The sequence below is a fragment of the Ambystoma mexicanum genome, chromosome 7q (assembly GCF_040938575.1).
Source record: "Ambystoma mexicanum isolate Mex_15411 chromosome 7q, UKY_AmexF1_1, whole genome shotgun sequence".
NCBI classification, from domain to species: domain Eukaryota; kingdom Metazoa; phylum Chordata; class Amphibia; order Caudata; family Ambystomatidae; genus Ambystoma; species Ambystoma mexicanum.
In genome coordinates, this window is record NC_090941.1 from 750,597,305 (window position 1) to 750,617,990 (window position 20,686).

General features: G+C 47.2%; 1 protein-coding gene across 2 annotated transcripts in view; it reads left to right on the plus strand.

Moving 5' to 3' along the window:
* NPAT (nuclear protein, coactivator of histone transcription) overlaps window positions 1-20,686 on the plus strand; it is a 1,036,854-nt gene that overhangs the window by 109,298 nt on the left and 906,870 nt on the right. For both annotated transcript variants that reach the window (XM_069640444.1, XM_069640445.1), the window contains exon 3: window positions 6,262-6,322. In XM_069640444.1, the coding sequence (XP_069496545.1) occupies window positions 6,262-6,322 (61 nt within the window). The remainder of the gene's footprint in view (window positions 1-6,261; window positions 6,323-20,686) is intronic.

The following is a 20,686-nucleotide window of genomic DNA, read 5'->3' on the forward strand; positions in this document are numbered from 1 at the left end:
CCACGTTGTTTTCTGTGTTCCCATTGTTTCACGTCTGTGTTCGTTAGTTTTAACACGGGCCGAATTAATGGGTAAAATGATAAATTGTAATAGAGATCTGTTCCTGAGACACATTTCTGTTATGTTTTTCAAACGGCTACATCCTGTCTTTCTGCGATTGTCATTGATTCCAGATACCAACAGACAGGGTTTTTAACCGGCAGCTGCAGATACACTTGAGTGGCTGGATCACAATGACGCCTTTTTGGGACGATCGCCACGGACCGATATGCCCTTAAGCAGTACCAGCGATAAGGAGCAACCTGACATTGTTTACAGTGGGCTAGCGCCAAGCTGATGCCCAAACCTTGCGATTCACGGTGCGTCCAATGCGCTTCTTATACCCAAAAGGAAAACCGTATGACTCACGATAAATATTTGTGATCAGGAACAAATAAAACCATTACCCATTTGCTTGAATATGGCAATCGCCGGATGTTCTCGGAGAGTTTATTGTGAAATAAAAGTACTTTACAAATTGTACAGTTTTGCCATTTTCTTAAAAAGTATAGTTTTATATTTAAAATTGAGACGTGCTGTGTTGTGAGATGTGTGTTGATATTCCGGGTTCTGCGTCAACTAACGTTAACACGTAGGTGATGACTGGGCGCGTTTGGCTACGCTGCCCAGTAACGTCATGGAGATAGGCGGAGAATATCTCTAGGTTTGATGTCAGCCTCAGGGGCGGGGGATATGATTTAGTGCCGCCAGGGCAGTCCACCTTGGGCAATGCAGCAACGGAGAACATTATCACAATATGGCCGCATCCTGCTGCCTGATTTTGCATGTGTAAAAAAAGAGGAAAACTACGGTAAGGTGCATAGGAAATGTTTGTAAGATCGATCAACGTATGCTTAAAAGCATATGCCCAAACCCTTGTTACAATAATACTTTTGAGCGCACTATTCCTTTAAAGACTCCTTCAATGATGCTATGGCCGCAAGGATCTGTTGATCTCCTTCCGGGAGCCTCTGCTCCCCTTTGAGGTTTTGAGGTTGCCTGGGGAGGACTCTCTGCTGAGGGCACAGTCTTGGTGCATGCCTCCAGGTTGAGTTGTTTCCCTTTGCTCTTCTGGTTTTTGGATGCCATGACTTATCACCGCTGCATGTGTCCGCACACGTGTCAGCATTTGTGTGACCCAGGCACACCAATTGCACTGCCAGCAAACCTCTCTGTGCTGGCAAGTTGGGCCGCGCCCTTCCCAGCTCACTTCCTGGAGTGCTTGGCGTACCTGCCTGGTGCTACTTGCGCGCCTGTCGGGCTCCACCCCAGCTCACTGTGCTGTATTGATGTTAGTAGCAGGGCAGCCGCGCTGCGCCGCCTCCGATTGTCAAAGTCCCCAAGCGCCAGCTCCCTTTTTGATATGAGCTCCTTGTTGTTTAGAACCTCGCGGGAGCAGCGGTTTCCAGCCTTTGTTTGTCTTTTTGTCTAAAGACACGGCCCCCTCCTCAGTCTGCCCAGTTCTGGAGCACACTTCTTCAGGCCTGCTTCCTCTGTGGTCCTCCCCTTTATTTCGTTTAACGTCTGCTCTCCCTCTGGTCCGCCCTTTAACTGCGGCCGGGGAAGTATTTCCTGCAGCCCGCACTATGTAAACGAGTCTATTGTTTATGCTTGCACCCTTGGGGGGGGGGGGTCGAGCTTTACACTGCAGCAGCGCTTCCAAATATGAAAGCTGATATGTGCCCCGTTTTTCTTACCGTGCATGCAGCACCACAATCACCAAGAGCTCCTAAGCATTCGAGCTGACTGACATCCACAAGCAGAGGCCCCTTCAGCAGCACATACTCCTTAAGTGCACCCCTCCTCTACACATGACTTTACAGTGTCCCATGCTGTTTTTTATTGCCGCTGATTCGGCTCCGGCTGAGCCGTTACTATCCCTCACGCAATGTTACTGTCGAGCGGCCACTGTCCATATCTCGTTTTGGTGCCGTGGTTCCACTTCTGTGTTCGCCCAGTGTACGTCTAATTGGTGAGTCCAGCATGTTCACTCGCCACCGTTTTCTTAGTCTGGTGTGTGGCTTGACCACCCTGTGCATGGCATACAAGGACGGAGGTGTGCAGCCACAACGGCTAGAGCTATACTACCTTGCTGCGCAGGTTCAATACGTGGCTGGCGGGCTCTCAGATGAACTAACAATGAAATGTAATTTGCAGCGCAACATGGTACACACTGTAGTTCTCAAGGATCGCTGTTTAGGAGGAGCCTGATTAGACTTGGGCGACAGGTGTGGGAAAGGTCAATGACATATGGCATTTGTAACGTGCCCATACACAAGTGTGACAAGGCGCAACGAGGCAAGGAAGGGGGGAACAATGGGAGTACAGAGACGGCGATCTTACTAGGCCAAGTCACATTGAGATTGCGCAAGTGCAGGGGAGGGCGAGCTGTTTTTGCACCAATGTATGTGTTGTATGATTTATGACAAAGGAATAATGACAAAAAAAGAAAAAAATCAAACAGTAAAATGATAAACTGTCTAAAAAGTCCACAAGCTTAATAATAAAGGTTTTGTGACTTTGATTCAGTTCAGCATTACTATATCTGCATGAAGTGATCAGTAGACATAGAGACATCCTGGTCAGGATCGCGAACGGGTTAGCTAATAAAAGTCCCTGTTAAAGAACTGGATAACAAAACTAAAACATTTGCATGATTGAATGTTAATATAAAAAATAAGTCGCAGGACGCCCCCCTCGTTTAATAAGCAAATAGAAGGTTGACAATGGCCTGCACTTTGCGTTCTGTTTGCAGTGGAGTTTCCCCTGCCGCTTCCTTCAGACCCAGCATGCAGATATTATTCCTCTTCTCCCTGTTCTCCAGATCGTCTATTTTCAGAGTCACCTCCTCCTCGCGTAGTTCCAGCTCTGTCATCAGAGCATCCAGGTGTATTTCAACCATGGCAGCATTTAGCTGATTGTTCCCCAGGCTCTCCACCTTTCTTTCCACTGTTCCAACCCTCCCATTGAGGCCCACTAGAAATGCTTGCAGGTCTCCTCACAGTGTGTTAATCTCAGCCAGGATACTCCCAAATCCATCCTTTGTCGCAAATGTGACATGTCCACTTCTGTTAAAACACATTGTTCGCACAGTGCACTTCCAAAGTAATGATAGTAAAAGAAGCGTCTAATCTTAATATCAAAGGTAATAGTTAAATAGAACTCAAGGTGCGGGGGAGAAAAATGTATCCTGGCACATGGACCAAGAATACATAATACAACAAATAAAGTTCCTTGGGAACTTTATTTGTTGCATTATGTCCACTTCTGTTAGCAGCCTCACCTCTGGTGCCAACCCCGGCATGCTCCTGGGCACTTGCATTGGGGACTGTCACTGAGGGCCCTGTCCCGTCTGCCGACACCTCCTGTGGCTTTGCAGGGGTTCCCCTTCACTGGTCTCCTGCTTTACCCACTGTGGGGCGGTGATCTGTAAGTGGAGGGGCTGTTCCTCCCGCTCCCCCACACTCTGCTGTCTTCTAGCCAACGCCGGACCTACGCCAAGGCCACTCCTCTCACAGCTGTTCCTACCGCTCTGCCGCCTCCGTTCCCAGGAGGGATCTCCACCTCAGTCTAGATGGTCTGCACTGCAAGCCAGGGGTCCTTCCCTGGGTTTCCACCCTTCTCTTGCCTCTGCTGTTCTGCCACAGGCACAGCTCAAATGGCAGGGGTGCATATGAACCCACCTCTCCTGTTTCAGGGGATGAATTCCCACTCCCGGGTCCCAGGACTTGGGCTCCTATGGTCGACTTCACAGCTCTGGATCCCAGGGGCCAGGATAGCGTGCTCAGAACTTCTCCTCAGTCCCCCTCCCGTGCACCACTCACCTCGGCAGTAGGAAGTGGTTTGCATGCGGGTACTCGGCCAGCTGAACTTCCCTCACTCCTTCACTCAGCGGGGCTGCCGCGGAGCTTGCAGACCTCTTCTATAACGCGGCAGCCGCAGTGGCAGCAGCCTTCTGTCGGCCGCCTCCTCTTATGGCCAGCGGTCGTAAGATCCATTATGCCGCACAGCCCGGGCATGAGAAGGGTCATATGGAGGGGACATCCCAGGCCTGCACACCTTCAATCTTCGTCTTCCTTGGGCCACAGCAGGCTACAGCAGCATGCTCGCTGAGGGGCTGCTGCTCTGTGCCCCTGCTGTATCTTTGTGCATGCTGGGAGCTGGGTCCTCCCGCCGTGCCCTTGCACCATGTGCTCGCTTCACGCTGGTCCCTGCCACTACATGGGTCTCGGCTTTCCTTTGGGCCACCACCTTCTTGTTTCACCTAGGGGCTCCGGCTCTTTAATGCAGTACTTTTGCCCCCGTTGCTAGTGTCGGGGCAGCGTGGATATGATATGCTGAAAAGTTGGGAGCCTCAGCTCAAGTGGCCATACTTTTCCGTGCCCCCCCCCCCCCCCTCCTAGTGGTCTCTTATCCAACTTTTTAATTTCTGACCCCTCAGTGTTTTGCAATGTCATCGAGGGCTAGTGGTAATATGCCAATCCTAAACTTGATGTAAACAGTCAAAGAAATTTCGATTTTACAAGTCCAAGTACCATTCATAGCCAATTGACAGTTTCCTGCTCCAATACATACAATCAGTCAACAAGCCTACACTCAAATGCTGCATCTTGGTTGAGGTTATATTTTCATTAAATTATCAATATGGGTTCTGGATTAGACCAGCATTCTCCACATCCTATTTTAGAAAGTGATTTGTCGGTATGTGCACACCAAGATACGGACGGTCCACTTTTCTTGGATGGCAGATCTTTAAGCACATCCCTATGTTTCTCAAGTGTGTGTGAACTCCAAACACTTGCTCAGGACACCAAAAGTTTTAATTTGAATAGACGTTCTATTACCTGGAAATTAAATTTCATATGGAGCGGCACAGCCGGTGTACTGCCTGGCAGTAATTTTCCTAATGTTGTATTCTTTATAGTAGCGCCAACTTTTTCACTTATTTGGTGAGTTGGGCGTGTATTTTCACAACCTTTTTCAGTTGCTGAAACCCACCGGATTCATTGAATGTGTTGCTGCTATTGATATCATTTGGGCATTGCTAGCCATCTTCCAAACCCATTCATGCATACATTCAATAACACTAGGATCTGACTCAGACACTTGTCCTGGTCTTTGTTGGAACTGGACATTGGCTGCAACTCTCTCCTTTTTATTGTATTTTTAATGTTATTGTTTAAAGCATGGAACTAGCTTGAGAGCAGAGGAACACTATACAAGGTTTGCATCTCTTAACAGTAGGGTAGTACTGTCAGTTGCATTCTGTGCGTCAATTAGGATTAGTCCATGGTCAGGTGCATGGTCACAAGTTCTTGAAATTGGAGAATTGTGGGGACATTCCGAGTCGATGCTGGGATTGAGTTCTAGTGGGTGGGTATGTGATAAGAGGAGTGTTTGCGGGCTCTCTTTGCTGACTATTTGTGACTCGAGCCGGTTGGTTGATTTGCTGTGCAAGGAGAATGTACCACCAGATATGTGGAGCTTAGCTGATAGGTATGCTGGTGTGCTTCTTTTCGGGCAAGCATGGTTGAACAGTGGTCTATCAACTAATTATTGTACAAAGGCTTAATTGATTCTTATCCAGAGGAGAAGGAGTAGGAGGAGGGCTGATGCAAGTAAAGCATACAGTAAACTTGAAGAGCAAGATGAGAGAATCTCTTTTGCAAGGCTCAAAGTACTTCTCACAGCTGCCTATTCCATGATTCTTGAAATAACAATAGAAGTAAATTCATATTTCAGACCGGAGCATAATCATATGCTTGCTACATACACAGGGTGACGGGGAGGATTGGGGGGGAGACTCATTTTCACAAAGTGAAACTTTCAAAGTTACTGGGGCACCATGCTATTTAGTGAATTGGGAGCCTCTTCTCAAAGAAAATTGGCATGCCCTGGCAGATGTGTACATTTGAAAATATCTGCCATATTTAATGCATGTGTAATTTACACTAGCAAAGCCATTACGTATGTCTTTGTACATTTGGTAGGTGTTCCTGAGGGTCATCTTCTACATTTACAAATCCGGATCTTTTGAACTTGCCAGTGCTAGTTCCACTTATACTTCATACCAGTGGGAGGATTCATTCTGAGAAACCTCATGTGTGTGCACCTGCTTATTGCCTGCAAACGGTGAACATGCATATATAATTCAAAATTGGACTGATAGAATGGTTAAGTGAACATGCCAGTTTAAATCCGCTTCCTTCTGTTTTTTTCCAGTCACTGTTTGGAAAAAACCTGATTGCAATCCTTAATGAATATGTGTCGATGAAAGCAAAAGGTAAGCCTGGTTAATTGAATAATTATGTATTTGCTACTTCATTGGCTTGTGATGATAAAGGATGAAACCTATGTTTTAGTTTCCAACTATGTTGAATGTGCAAAACAAAAATGAAATTCTGCAGCTCCAGTAACCAATCTAAAATAGGATGTTGCTACTATTGTATGTGGGGTAAGACAGGACCGTCCAGGAGAAAGGTTATTGTAAGGGATCAAACATCAAATATTTATGGGTGTGATGATGGTACAAATATGAATTTGGTCAGCGACCAAAGCAAAGCACTTGAACACATGTGTGTATATATACATATTCATTTAAGATTTAGTGCCCCAAAAGATGAACTGCTAATTTATAGTAGAGCTACACTTTCCCAGTAGCAGGAAAGAGAAGCTGAGGCCTACCAACCACGCCTGGGACCCTCTCAGCATATTCTAGAAATGGCCACCATATATCCCTATGTTTCACGTATTGCCCTAAACGCAGGGCCATCACTTTTCCACCACTATTATTTCCCAAATCTAACCCACCACATTTGAATCAAGGACCCTTCTGGGTTCTTCTAATTACGCGCAAATATTACTGTTAGCCATTACCAGCAACTGGGATATCAAAGAAGCCACAGATCCCGACATGGCGGAAAACTCCATTCCCGGTATCGCCTAGGAGAACCCCCCGGAGGTACATAGAAAGGGCTAATCTGGTGACGTTGATGTGCACCAAGACCTCTTTCCAAAAATGTTTAACTTTACCACATGTCCAAAATAGGTGGAGAAGAGATCCTGTTTCAAGCGTGATTCCCCCAAGAACCTGCTCTGGGACCCTTCTCATGTGGCCAGGGGATGGTTGGCACTTACTGAACCTGACCCTGGGGGTGGTGTACTGCGGGAGGATCACATGGGGTGGGAGGGGTTATCCGACCTGGACGATTGCGAGAAACTCCCCCAAACACCCCCCCCCCCCCCCACCGCCCTTTTTGGAAAAAATCTTTTTGCAACATTTGGCTCATTACAAAACTTTATGCAATCCATCATGGAAAAGTGCAATCCCTTTAAAATTTAACATCAACATTAGTAAAACATCCTAGGGCCTTTGGATCAACTTCCCTAATCCCCTTAACATCTTTTAGAACCTAACCGATTTTAAAAATTGGACAATTGCTAGCGCTTGTGATGTGGTTTTCCCACTAATTAAAAGCATCCATCAATCTTCTGCCGGAAGTGCTTCGTGCCTCCACAAAGGATTTAAAAAAGGTGGTTCTCAGAACCGTCCATTCCGGACAGTATAATACCAGATGTTTCAGGATTCAGTCTACCCGTGGATCCCTACAGTGGGCACAGCTTACTTTTGCTGGCCTTGATTTCTTTCTCACTGACAGAATCTTTGCCGTTGGCATCTGGTTTAATCTGATTCTCATAAATTGTGATCTAAAGTAACTGTTAGGAAACTTTGAGAGAGATTTCGGCAACGAGCCAAAGGACCTCACTTTGTGCTTTAAATGGCTAAACAATTTGAACTTGTTGGCTTCCTCTGAGGTCAGGATCCATCGGTCCTCCACATTTTTTATTTTACTTTATTTGGATTTCCCGTTCCTCCTCAGAGGTGCCAAAGTCATCCAAAATAACCTTACATCTTCTCACCCATGGTTGGAGCCCATGCCCCTTATTCCCAACAATTTCAGTTTTTAAAGCATCGAAGACCAGATGTGTTTCTTCCAAAATACGTTTTCGATATAGCGGCAGACGCCCTGTCCACCCTAGCCTTCAGAGAAATTAGGCTCAGTTCTTTTCGGATAATCTGGGTGGGGGTTGCCTTTGGTAATGATGATACCTTCTTCCAGAACTTTCCACAATGTGCCATGCATGACGAGAGGCATCTGCACCATATTTCACAGCTGCGGTCACTTTCATTTTATTCAATTTCAACATTGGAATCAATGAAAACTGGCAATATCTTTTACAAATGAATCTCGCCTGGTTTGCCATCATCTTGGTTTTGTCTTTTAGCAGGTTAACCGCTGGAGTGTTTACCACACTCGTGTTGATGCAGACACGCAGGTATTTAAACATCAACACTTATGATATGATAGTTTATTTATATAGCGCCTATACACAATGTGTTTCAAAGCGCTTCAAGGGGGGAGGGGAGATAGGAAAATACAGTTACATTCCGAGAAGCCCTTGAAACAATACAGAATGTGAAAATAACTATCATAATAGGCCTGTCGACATTTCTGATAGTGCAAGTGCATAGAACAAGTAAGGCAAGAGGTAATGGGTAGGAAGGAGAAACAAAGCAAGCAGTAACATTACTAAGTCTGACGACAATTTACGCAGTGCAGGTGGTAACAAGAGGAGGGGAGGGAGGGGGGCCATGGGACGGAGATGGAAGGAGAACAAGGCACGCTACATAGCAAAAATGTCGGTGACAAAAATTTGATAAGTAGGGGAGGGGGGAGGGAGAGTACAAGGGGGGAGGAGGGGGGACAGACAAGCTGCTATCAAGAGTCAAGGAACAGGTGATAGCAGTAAGTGCTAGGAGGGGGAGTCAGAAGAGGAGGGAGAATAGGAGGGGAGGGGAAAAGGAAGGTAGTAGAGAGGATGGAAGTGAGGAGGGGGGAAGGGAAGGAGGCAGGAAGGGGGGTGGAACACAGAGCAAAAGGAGGGGGGAGCAAGCAGGGTGAGGGCGCAGAGACACTCAAGGAGGGGCAGGGGGGGCACACACTCAGAGGGGGCAGGAGGGGGGAAAACAGACACTAAGGGGAGGCAAGGGGGCACACAGACACTCGCGTGAGACTCTCAAATAGGAGGGGAGGGGGCATCAAGCAAACTAGGGGTAGCGGAGGGCGGGGAGGGGGGTCGCAGGCATACTGGGGGAGCGGAGGGTGGGGAGGGGGGTCGCAGGCATACTGAAGGCATGGAGGGGGCTCACCTTACGAACCGGGCAACGAACAGGGTGACAAACAGGGCCTTACAAAGGTGGGCCTTGGGGAGGGGGGCCGGCGTCCACCTGCTGGCGTCGGATTGGCCCTTAACAGCAGGCCAGAGACCAATCACGCTGTGGTGGGTAGGCACAAAGGGAACAGAGATTCGTGCCGCCATCTTGGAAGGTGGTTGGAAGCATATGGCCCTGGTGAGGCAGTGCACAATAACACAGTCAAAGTCCCATAAATCCGTAGTGCGCACTCACCGGAAATGTTGTAATATGCCTGTCGAAGTGGGAGAGCGCAGTTCTGCAATTAGCGTTTTTTTCGAGTGCATAATGGCGTCCTGCTCCAAGCACCGCATGCTAGTGTCCATTTCAGCAGCATGAGTCCCCCATGCCCAACGCAGCCTCGTCTGATGGTGGAGTCCCCAGGAGAGGGTGAAGGAGATGCAGAGATGCAAGGAAGAGGTACCACGAGTGCCTTACATTTGTCCTACACTGTGGTTTCTCCAATATCAAGATTTTTGTTTTCATGTTGTTAATCGCCAAATCGTTATCTCTTGCATAAGCCTTTAACTGATTGATCGATCGTTGTAAGCCGATTGCTGTCTGATCGATCAGTATTCAGTTGTCTGCATAATAAGATACCCATTTTCACTTTTCCAATAGACAGTGGGGAAGGTCTTTGCTCTAGCTAAACCAATCCCAATGTCGGCCACAAAGAGGTTGAACAGGGCTGGGGTAGAGGACAGCCCTGCTTCAAACCTCTATACTTTGGAATTTTCTCCGACAACAGTCCCTCCCTATTCCGCCTTACCATCATTAATGTTCCCGTGTGAAGACATTGAAGTTGGTCTATTAAGTCAAAGGACCGTTCCATTGGGCCAATTTTCCCCCCATAGTTTAGATCTGTCCACACTATCAAAGGCTGCCACTAGATCTATGAATGCAATGTAGAACTTACCTTTGTCTTCCAGGGCACGCCCTTTTAGTATTGACAAGACGGCACTATTAGGGCTGGTCCGCAGTCCCCCAAAAATACCCGTCTGAAACTGATCCATATGGTTTTCCTCACGAGCCCACCTGGACAACCAATTTAGCAACACTGAACCAAAGATCTTGCCAATAACATCTAGGACGTCAATAGGGCGGTAGTTTTCTGGGACCTCCCTATTGCCCCGCTTGAATATCTGAATCACTGTTGCTTTTCTCCAAGAGTCCGTAATGACTCGTAGTCCCTCAATTTGCTCAAGCAAGAAATTCATAGTCAGCCCGCAGGGCTGAATCGTCTTTAAGAATAGTATTTGTCAGCCCATCTGGGCCCAAAGCCCATGATGAACTTGCTCTCACAATCTGAAGACTAATATCTTCGGGGTGCAAGGGGACTGTCCACCTTCCCACCAGGGGATTGTTATTGTCCTTACCAAGGCGGCCCGTTACTGAATATAACTTTTTTAAATGGGCTATCCGGCCTGCCTCTGGAACAGTATTTGTCTGTAATGCTGATTGGGCTTAGGTCTCATATTTAAGAAGCGTCCATAACTATCTGGTGTTTTTGCCACAATTTGGCCCTATGCCAACGTACCCATGCACAGTATTCCTTCTTTAGTTTTGTTATTAATGGATCAGCTGAGTCCACCTTCCACCCTATTCCTTTTAACCATCCTTCTCAATGCTCTTCTTGGTTCTCTCCTTTTTTTGACGAACACTTTGTCATAACTGGGCGTGTGGATTGTATTTGGTTGATGGTTGCGGGGTTAGGTTTGTCAAACTGTTGCAAGAGTGGGACATAATCAACCTGGTCGTGAGGTCCTTTTAGCTGGGTTCCCTGACAAATGATTAATGAACTTCACAATAAAAGCTTCTTTCTTGTTCTTTGACATGTTCACCCTGTGCCGCGCCAACCCCCTCCCCCTTTGCTACCACTAAGTCCACCTCCATTCTCCCGCTAGGTTTTGAATCCTGCCAAATTCAAAACTATGATGGACTATGGTCACTGGTCTCAATATTCTTTACCTCAAGACTTTTGATTTTAGGCAACAGATTGAGGGAGACAAACATAGTCTAAGGTGGCCTTCTGAGGGCCCCTTGACTGCGTTACTCTGTGTGGAATATACCCAGTAGTATGACCGTTAAGCTATTGTAGGGCCCTTGAGTCCATGGCCTGATTCCAGGCTCACCCTCTTTTCTGACTGATTCAAAGAATTCAATTACCCCCTCAGTACCTCTTCCTTTACTCCCACACACGAACCGTTCAAGTCTCCACAATCAATGTGTTGCTATCCTCACTAAGAACTTCATTTGACTGAATTTGTTGAGAGCTATACAACACTGAGGGTCAACAAACCAGGAGCAGGGAATCCTGAATCAGTGAACCTTGCTGTGTAACAAAACAAAGAAACCATTGGAAGCCTATAGGTTTGATCCATGCCACAAGAGAATGGGGAGGGAGGTGTAAATGGGTTGGGAAAGGATGTTGAATTGTTATTAATTGTACATGTTGGGGATAGGGGGGTGAGGTATTGGTTTAGGGTTGTTTATTGCATAAAAGACCTCATGTTTGCCGAAACTGTGCAATGCGATGTTGGACTGTATACCAGTACAAATTGAATTGACAATCTGTAGCTATAATAAGATTGATAATACGACTGGTTTTTGTGAACATGAATGGAAAATAAAAACCTTTAAAAAAAAAAAAGAAAAAATATTAAACAAGCCCAGTCCATACATTGTTTAGCAGAGTCTTATTTCCTCATACAAATGTTCTACTACCCCAATGTACCTGGTTAAGTAGAGTTCGTTGACGGGTTGTCGACGGATCCTTCTCGAGTTAACTCCCTTTAAGGCAGGAGCCACGGATCGTTCAGATCCCTCGAAGAAAAGGGTGAACCATGTTGTAGAGGCAGCAGCTTCGGTCCTTGTGGTGCTCATTGACTATCGGTCGTGGACGTCCTTCAAAGATGAGGCATGCAGTGCACCTCGACGATGATAGTTTGTTGCTGCAAAGAGTCAATGAAGAATGTAGGCCCAGCAAGGGCGTGGAGTCGTCCGCATTTGGCATCGGCGATCAGGACTCTACCACGGCTGGCTTTCAGGTCTTTGGTGGCCTCTTTGAGGATTTTGGGTGGCAGGAAACCCACTGACGGATTCTCCTCGTATCGGCAGCGACCTTCACTTTCTCCGGCGGCCAAACCCGTTGACGGTGATGAGCAAGGGAGTCCTTGATTTCAAAGTGTCTTAGGCAATGGAGCGTTGCGGCTCCGGTCGACTAGGTTACATCGGTCCTCCGAACCTTGGTCGACGGTGATGGTCATCAATGGCCTAGACGCCCTAGCGCTTTACTTCAGATTCCTCGGTGGCCCCGTCTTCGCTCGGCAGCTCGGGAAGAGGTCTCCTAGCCAGGTCCTTTCTTGGATCAGTAGTTGGAGACACGGCCGCTTTCGAATTGCATCGAAGGAAAGCCGCAGCAAAGCCTTCTTCTAGCTGGGCTTCAAGGTAAGCATCAATTTTCGACTTCAGCTTCAGAACAATTCCAGTACGTGAAAGGTCCCCGGATATACTGTTCTGTCTCATTCACACTGCTGGGCCAAGCTCAGCAGCCAATCATTCAGAAGGGCATTCAGGCAGGCAGGCAGCCAATCTGGCTCACAGTGCATTCAGGCCATTCTTCTCCATTCAGACACTCGCAACAAGGAATGTGGATTGGGACAAGCACCCAGCCATTTAGCACTCCATACTGCATTCATATTGGTTTCGGGTAGGGCTGTCTCATTCATTGTCACACACCAGAAACCAGACACCCATAACATGAAATGTATATTGGTCACACACTCCATTCACCCAGGTCCCACTCCACGGGCATACCGACAACATACAGTCATTGAGAAGGCTCCAGCCAGTCTGGCCTGGACTTCTCCACAATACCATATATGGAACTTCCACCCAACAGCTAGTCAGGGGAAGGGACAGAGTCAGGGCTTCCCGGTACTTCGGAAAAACAAGGTAACAGGCAAGAGGCCACAGGGGCCCTCTTGTCTCCTACCAGGAATCAACTGATTCCAATGGCAGGGCCTGGGTATCCCAAAATGGAGGATACTCGGAGCCTGTCAAACTCCGCATCGAGCTGCCACCAGCCCATTCTCTGCTCGGTGGGCCACACACAGGTGTCCAAAAACAAACACTAGGGGTACAGGGTTGTACCTCCACCCATGGGTGCCATAAGGGTATCCCAAGGGTCTGTTCACCAAACCAAAAAGAGGAAGAGCTGCACTGCTAGGAGTCCCACATGGACCCCGGTGCAAAAAATGACACAAAACGCACATGATAAAAGGAGTATACCACAAGGACAGGGAGGCCCCGTCTCTCCAATGTATTTCCAGCATCACAGCCAGGACAACCCAATTATTTATCGGATATACAGGCCATACATTGGGTTTAGCAATAACAAAATAGACTCTATCCAGATCGATTATTCTGGCTATCCAAGAATGCTATAGATTGGCTGGTAAAGATCCCCCAGAGGATCTACGAGCTCACTCAATCAGGGGCATTGTTACTTCTTCCGCTCTTCAGAGAGGAGTAGCAAATGTTTGCAGCAGCCGCTTGGTCTGCCATACACACCTTTGTAAAACATTACTCCCTGGACACTTTTACTTGAGGGAGCTTTTGGGAAAGTTGTCCTACACTCTGTCCATGATAACTGCTAAGGACCGATCTAAATTATTTTCCCACCTCCAAGACTATTGCTGCATTAGGAAGGTATCAAAGATGAGGAATATGTGGGAGGACACAATCCATTCGAAGAACCAGTTGCTTACCCCCAGTAATATTATTTTGATTGGATGTTCCTCGCACGTTTTCCTCATCGCCCCTCCCAACCTATCCCACTGCAGAATTTGCGTGTTTTACACTCTACGCTCTGAGTCTTCTAAGGTCTAAGGAGGCAATAGTAATTCCTCTAAACATGGAAAATAAGGACTGAAGGCAACGGGCGCTGCAAGTGCTACTTCGACTGCGGAGGCCTTCGAGGGACGTAGTCATCGACCCTACCGCACAGCGCCCTCTGTTGAACTTGTTTCCGAAGCTGGAAAGATAATTATCAAAGACGAGGAATACGTCGGAGGAAAACATCCAATCGAAAGAACGTTACCAGGGGTAAGTAACTTGTTCTTCCAGGCCACACCTCTGGAGGTGCGGCGCCCACCTACAGTGACAGTCCCAAGCGTGCAACCCGCAGTGGCATACAGGAGCCGTTTTTACAGAATACCTGTCTGCTCTTTGAAGCGGAGTGCAGCTCCTTAGAGGGTGCTGGTCGTTGTTGGGACCCCGTGACGGAGGTGCTCGGGTGAACCCACATATGTAAGTACACCTCTTACAAGCAACAACAGGGGGGGTAAGAGGGAGTGGGGGGTCTGTGTGTGTGTGGGTGTGTGTGTGTGTGTGTGTGTGGCCATGTGGCGGTTTTTGTATCCTTTTTTTATGATAGCTAAAGGCCCACAGAGGGTGTGCGAGAGGTGTGTGGATGAGAGAGTGAGGATGGAGCTATGGACAGGGGGCAACTGGAGACGGTGCAGAGATCTGGTAGTGACGGGCATAACAGCATTGTGTGTGAGGCATAATTAAAAGGTTTTTGGGGCGAAACGTAACAAGTGTCAATATGGGGGTAAGGACTCCTCTGGAGTACATGTATAGTGTGCTGCCGTTATATAAGGAGAACATAGAGAAGTATCACAAGTAGTGGGTCCATAGACCCAAGGGTTGGAAGCCCCACTCAGGGCCAGAACGGGGCACAAACTACAGCAAGATATTGGAGCACACAAGCACGTTCCTCACAACTAAATATAAAGGGAAACCGCTTCAGAAATGAACAGATTATGGTTTGTGGAAAATGATAGAAAACGCAGAAGAAATGTTTGGGTGCTCACCTAGGCGTGGAAATAGTGTCCCCTCAAATATAGTTAATGCAACAGCTCCAGAGGAAGCGCTGCATCCCACGTCAAGGGGGTGGCTTTACCTACCTGCCGCCCGGTACACTAACCCGACCTATGTGCCCGCTCCAGCCACCGCCCCTCCCCATATCGACCAACCCCAACCAGCATTACACAGTGGGAGAACAAATCACAGAAAGAGGAGGCATTGGAGGCAACACAAGCAGAGTTTGCCCGTTGGAGGGCAATAAAAGATGGGGAGAGCAAACCAGGTTGTGGGCTAGACGAGTGGAGGGCTGGGGACATTTTGTTTAGATTGGATAGCACGGCCATTACGGATGTGCGGGTCGAGAAGCACGGTAGTGGAGATCGAAGGGCGAAAAGCGCAGGTTAGGGGACAGTGAGGTTGGACAGGGAGGCACAACAAGAGGTGCACGACGGAGACTCGGATAGTGTGGAAGAATTTGTGCACGAAGGTGAGACACAGGGGATGTTCCAGAAATCACGCCACGGGTAGAACGTTTTGTGGGGCGATCAATTGAGCAGTTTTGGGTGGGTAGCAATAGCAAGGAAAAAGGGAAGGTATCTGACGAAAGGCGGGGAGTGGGCACACAATTGCTGTTATTGCACAAGGGACCAGGAAGGGCGCATTATGTGCCATGGGCACAGATGGATAAGAATAATTTGATTAAAACACTCCTGCCCCTTACTTCCGGGGCTGGAAAGTGTATATATGCATTTGCGAAACAGACAGCTGGAATACCTTTGGCAGTGGGAGACATGAAAAATGTACTTGCCGCAATTGTGGGAGATCAGGCGGGTGACGTGTGGGTTAAGGCCAGGTACCCATGGGTGAAGTTAGATGATGAAGCACACGATGGGGGTGGAGGGGCCCTTTTAACAATATTGGGACACAAGTGTGGGATGCACTGTGACTGCGTACCCTGATACTCGGATTTGCAGTCCATAATGCAGTAGACTATGGGGGACGATGAAGATCCTGCGCAATACATTTTCAAGGTTCAGGAGATGTGGGGAAAGCAGACGGGTGACCAGTGGGACCGATCAGTTCCTTTTATATTTTGTTAATAAAAGGGGCTTACCTAAGGAAGTTCAGTAAGCACTCGACAAGATAGTGGGGGTGGAGGCGTAGGGGTGGGCCAAGATTCAGACCATTTTACATTATTGTAAAAGGATTATAGAACGATAAAGGAGCTGAGGTAGCGGAACTGGTGCAGAAGAAATGTGCCGAAATAGCACTTGAAGGGACAGTAACAGCAAGCACAGAGACTGATTTGGCAGAACAGGCAGCTGCGCATGCAAATGTGAGGATAGTGGCGTTTATGCCGGGAAAAGAACAGGGGCAGTAGGACGGCAGACCTCCTCAACAATAGCCTGAAGGGCACCAAGGAGGTTAGCGGCGGGGAACAGGCAGTTGGAGCTGCAGGAAGTGGGGACATTTTGCAAGAGTGTGGCAGTAGGCAGGGGGTGGGGTATCTGTATGACCAACCGGCCCCTGCCCCACCACAGCAAGGTACCTTTCCACCCACGAGGTTCCCTACGAAATACACCAGGCCTACACCCAGTTGCCACCAAGACCCCCACACAAGCAGACACAAGCACCACCTAACGCACAGCAACAATCTGCCCAGCAGAATACCTTGTATGGAAGACGAATGTCTTCATCCAATGCAGTGCCAAATGGGACGGTAGCGCCTTTTTGAGGGCTAAGCGTTATGGGGGGAGGAGGGGGGGAAAACCCCTTTCACGTTCCCAGGTAGCAATACTGACTCTGATTAGGACAGCCCACAGAAAGCTCTTGCCTACCCAGTCCTGTCCATGAATACCCACCCTGACTAGGAACCATTGGTGGGGGGCTGATATAGGTAATAAGCAGTTCATCTTTAGGGTCAACACAAGTGCCACTGAATCATGCATCAATGAGGGAGACTTTCCATTATTGGATGAAACACATGACACGTAGAGATTTTCTGGTGCTGTTGCATCTGTTTTTTTATACAGAAGAGGTAGCTATTAAGATGGGAGGAAAAGTGGTGCATGGACCCCTACTGTTTCAAACTTTTGGTTTGCAATATGCCCAAAACCCTAAGAGTATGCAGTGCCTGCAAAGACCGTATCTACAGCTGGAAGGCGTCAAGTTTGTGGCAAACGGATGGCAAGAAACCACTATGACGGCATGGCAGGAGGGTTGGTAGGATTTGGAGAAGAAGTAATAGATATGAAATTAGCAGGTGGCAAAACTCATGAATCGAAGCAATGGAGAAACAAGTGAAAGCGCAAAAGCAGAAAGAATATGAACTGTGCTTTTACAACAAAGGGAGTGTCTTTGTGGGGGTCAATAGTAGGTGCAATAAGACTTTATCGATCCCAGATCTCAAGAAAGGGACCGCTACCATGATGGATAACTGATGGGTGTCTGGCCAGCAGGCATTCTTGCACCTCCCGCCATCATGGAGGGGCACCTGCTCGCTAGCTACGCTGCACTTGGTGCTCCTGGTGGTCTCTGTAGAGCATTTGATAGTGGGACCAAGGGGTTTGTCGGCTCCAAAAACTACACCAGGGCCTGACAGCCTCGCCACAGTGCTACCAAAAAATAATAAATTCCACGTTCCTCCTGAGAAGGGGAAGAAAGAAAAATTGAAGAGTAAGAGAAGATCTAACTATCTATTGCATGATTCCTCAGAACTATTAAAAGAAATACCAGACTAATATAGACTATATAGCTAGGAAGACAATTTTTTTTGCATCATTACTATTACCAGGGGTGCAAACTACTGCCAACGTCAAGTGGCTCTTGTTTGTGCGTTGGGAAGTGATCCAGCTGACCAACGATCTAGAATAAGGCCTCAATGCATTCAAGATGGAAATGTGTGCCATCAGGCTGATGACGCTGCAGAATTACTATGTGCTAGACCTCCTCACAGCCATGGAAGGAGAGGTTTGTAAGGAAATCGACTATTCTTGTTGCACTTGCGCATAACTTAACTGGCACCTCCATTGCCAGTTAAGTTTCAACGACTACACTACTTGTCAACGTGGAAAGGCCTACCGAGGCCTACTTCGCGCCTCGCCATGTCGTAGGAAGGAAGGAGAAGTCTCTTAAGGGTCTGCTCACGGTGTGGCTTGCGAAACATCTATTTGGAGGACAAGCACACGAGATGTCTGTCTGCATCCTGACCATGTAGAGGACTGATGCGACATCTACCGAGGTTTTCTGGCTAAAACTAAGAGGGACCGCTACCGGCGGTTCCTGGCGTTGTTAAAGGAGGACAGGGCCCTTGACCTGGGCTCAGGGCAAGCTCAGACGAAATACAGATCCGGCCACACTCCAGAGCGCTCTCCACCTGATAAGGGGTCTAGATTGGCTGAGGTACCCCTGGAGGGCTCCAGTAAAGCCAAGTGCCAGGCAGTTGGTCCGGCTAGAGACGCTGCTGATGTGGGTTTCAGTACAGAGCACAAGTGTTCTCCGTCGCCTTCCCGTCTATGATGAGCTTGACTGTGTATCAATTATCCGAAATCCTGCATAACACCATCGAAGAACGTTCTATTTTTGGGGGCACATCTCGACACAGTGGTGTCCCTAGCTTTCCCCTCGGAAGAGTGGGTGCTGGCCATCCTTGGGAAGGTGCATTGTCTGTCCACCATCAAATCAGCAACCGTCCTGTTCATCAAGCCGCTGCTGGGCATGACGTCGTCCTGCATACATCTGATCCCTTTCTGCAGGGTGCAGATGAAGCCACTCCAGGAGTTTCTGCACTGCAGGTGGCACCAGGCCATGAATATTCCAGTCCTTAAATTGTCTATTCGTTTATTCAGTCCGTTCCAATTTACCATTTTTTTGTCTTCTGTCCTTCTCTGTGACTTTGTAACAGCGGCCTTGTGTAGGCTGCATAGTCTAGGATCCATGCCCTACAATAATTACATAAGCCCAAAAACTGCTGCATTTCCTTGACAGTACTGGGCCTAGGGGTGACGCGTACGGCCACCACCCTATCTGGTTATTTATTTTCCCCGTTTGCAGAAATAAGTTGCACCAAGTATAGTACCTCCTGTTGACAGTATTGTAGCTTCTTTATTTCTTGAAAGAAATTAGGTGCGGAGGACCTTCCGCACCGGAGTGTGCTCACTCAAAATTCTCCTTCCGGAGTATGTTTGTTTGATTCTTTCCAAACCAATCTTGTATCTAACTCACTCCAAGAGTTCAATTTAGACAAGGTAGAACTGAATGTGTATCCTTATTTCTGACACCAAAGTGTCATAATGTATTACTTCTTTGATATTATGCCTGACAAGTCAGTGCCCAATTTCTCATTGCCAATGCATTTCGGACTAAGTCCATCGTCAGGGTTCCTAGGCACTGATTGTAAATCATCAACTTATCACAGTGTCCACAACAATCAATTATACATGTATTCACATCACAATCCAAACATAGGTAATTTCAATAGTGACCATTGCACATGTATAGATTGTCAAATATTATAAAATTGCACGTACCCCCCAACACAAATGTAGTCCATGATAGGATTTGTAGAATATAAAAATAAAGAGATTCAAATTAATACTTAATAGTAATGCTGGTGTATATAACACAAATTCTTAAAATTCAAAATAAGTATCTCTCATGTGTTCATACCTGTGATTTAGCAAAAACTTCCATTGTCTTACCAGAATGTAGATCAATCTGGCTGATCTGTGGGGGTTACAGAATTGTGCTCGTTAGAATTAGTGTCCTATCTCTGTCTTCCTATCCTTTCCCTACTTTGTGCGCGCTTACCTCCATAGTCTGGCGTAGCAGAGTCCCGAGTGACAGCTCAAAGGGGCTGCCGACTCGGATGAATGCTTTTTAACAACGCTGGTCACCTTCGCGTTTTAATTCTATCTCATTGCTCAACAGATCGAAAACAAAATATGGTGTCTCTTTCCTTCATTATAGGTGCATCTATCTAATGAGCCTTAATCTGTATTATACTTGTAGTATTTAGATTGCTTGTTATTTGCGATTCTATTTTAATGCGCTGATGCGCATGCGCGTTAGATTAGTGTCACAGTACGGCGCAAATGCGCATGCGTGTATTGACGAGAAGGTAGCATCTCCAGATAGTGAATCAACTAATATTGTATACCGAGGGGCTTTTGTTTAATAGAGCATAGATACACTATCTATATACATTGTGTACACATATATGTTCCTTAAATATCAATAATTCTTAGTTGGACACCAAGAAACAAATTAAGGTCAATGGAGTGAGGATCCACTCCTGGCTAATGTGTCGCTATCTTACTCAAAAAGCGTATCAGAACCACTAAGTCAGTTCAGACTGTACAATGTGTACGCTAATGTTTATTGATGCATGAGTAATACTTGTTCAGCGGGTATACATGACCAGACAGTGGATACACTGCATTACATCCCAAGGAAACATTTTCTCATGTGGGACGTTTTCATGTTGCCCTGCGGATTATATTTCGGTCCTATGTTTAATTTCTGAGT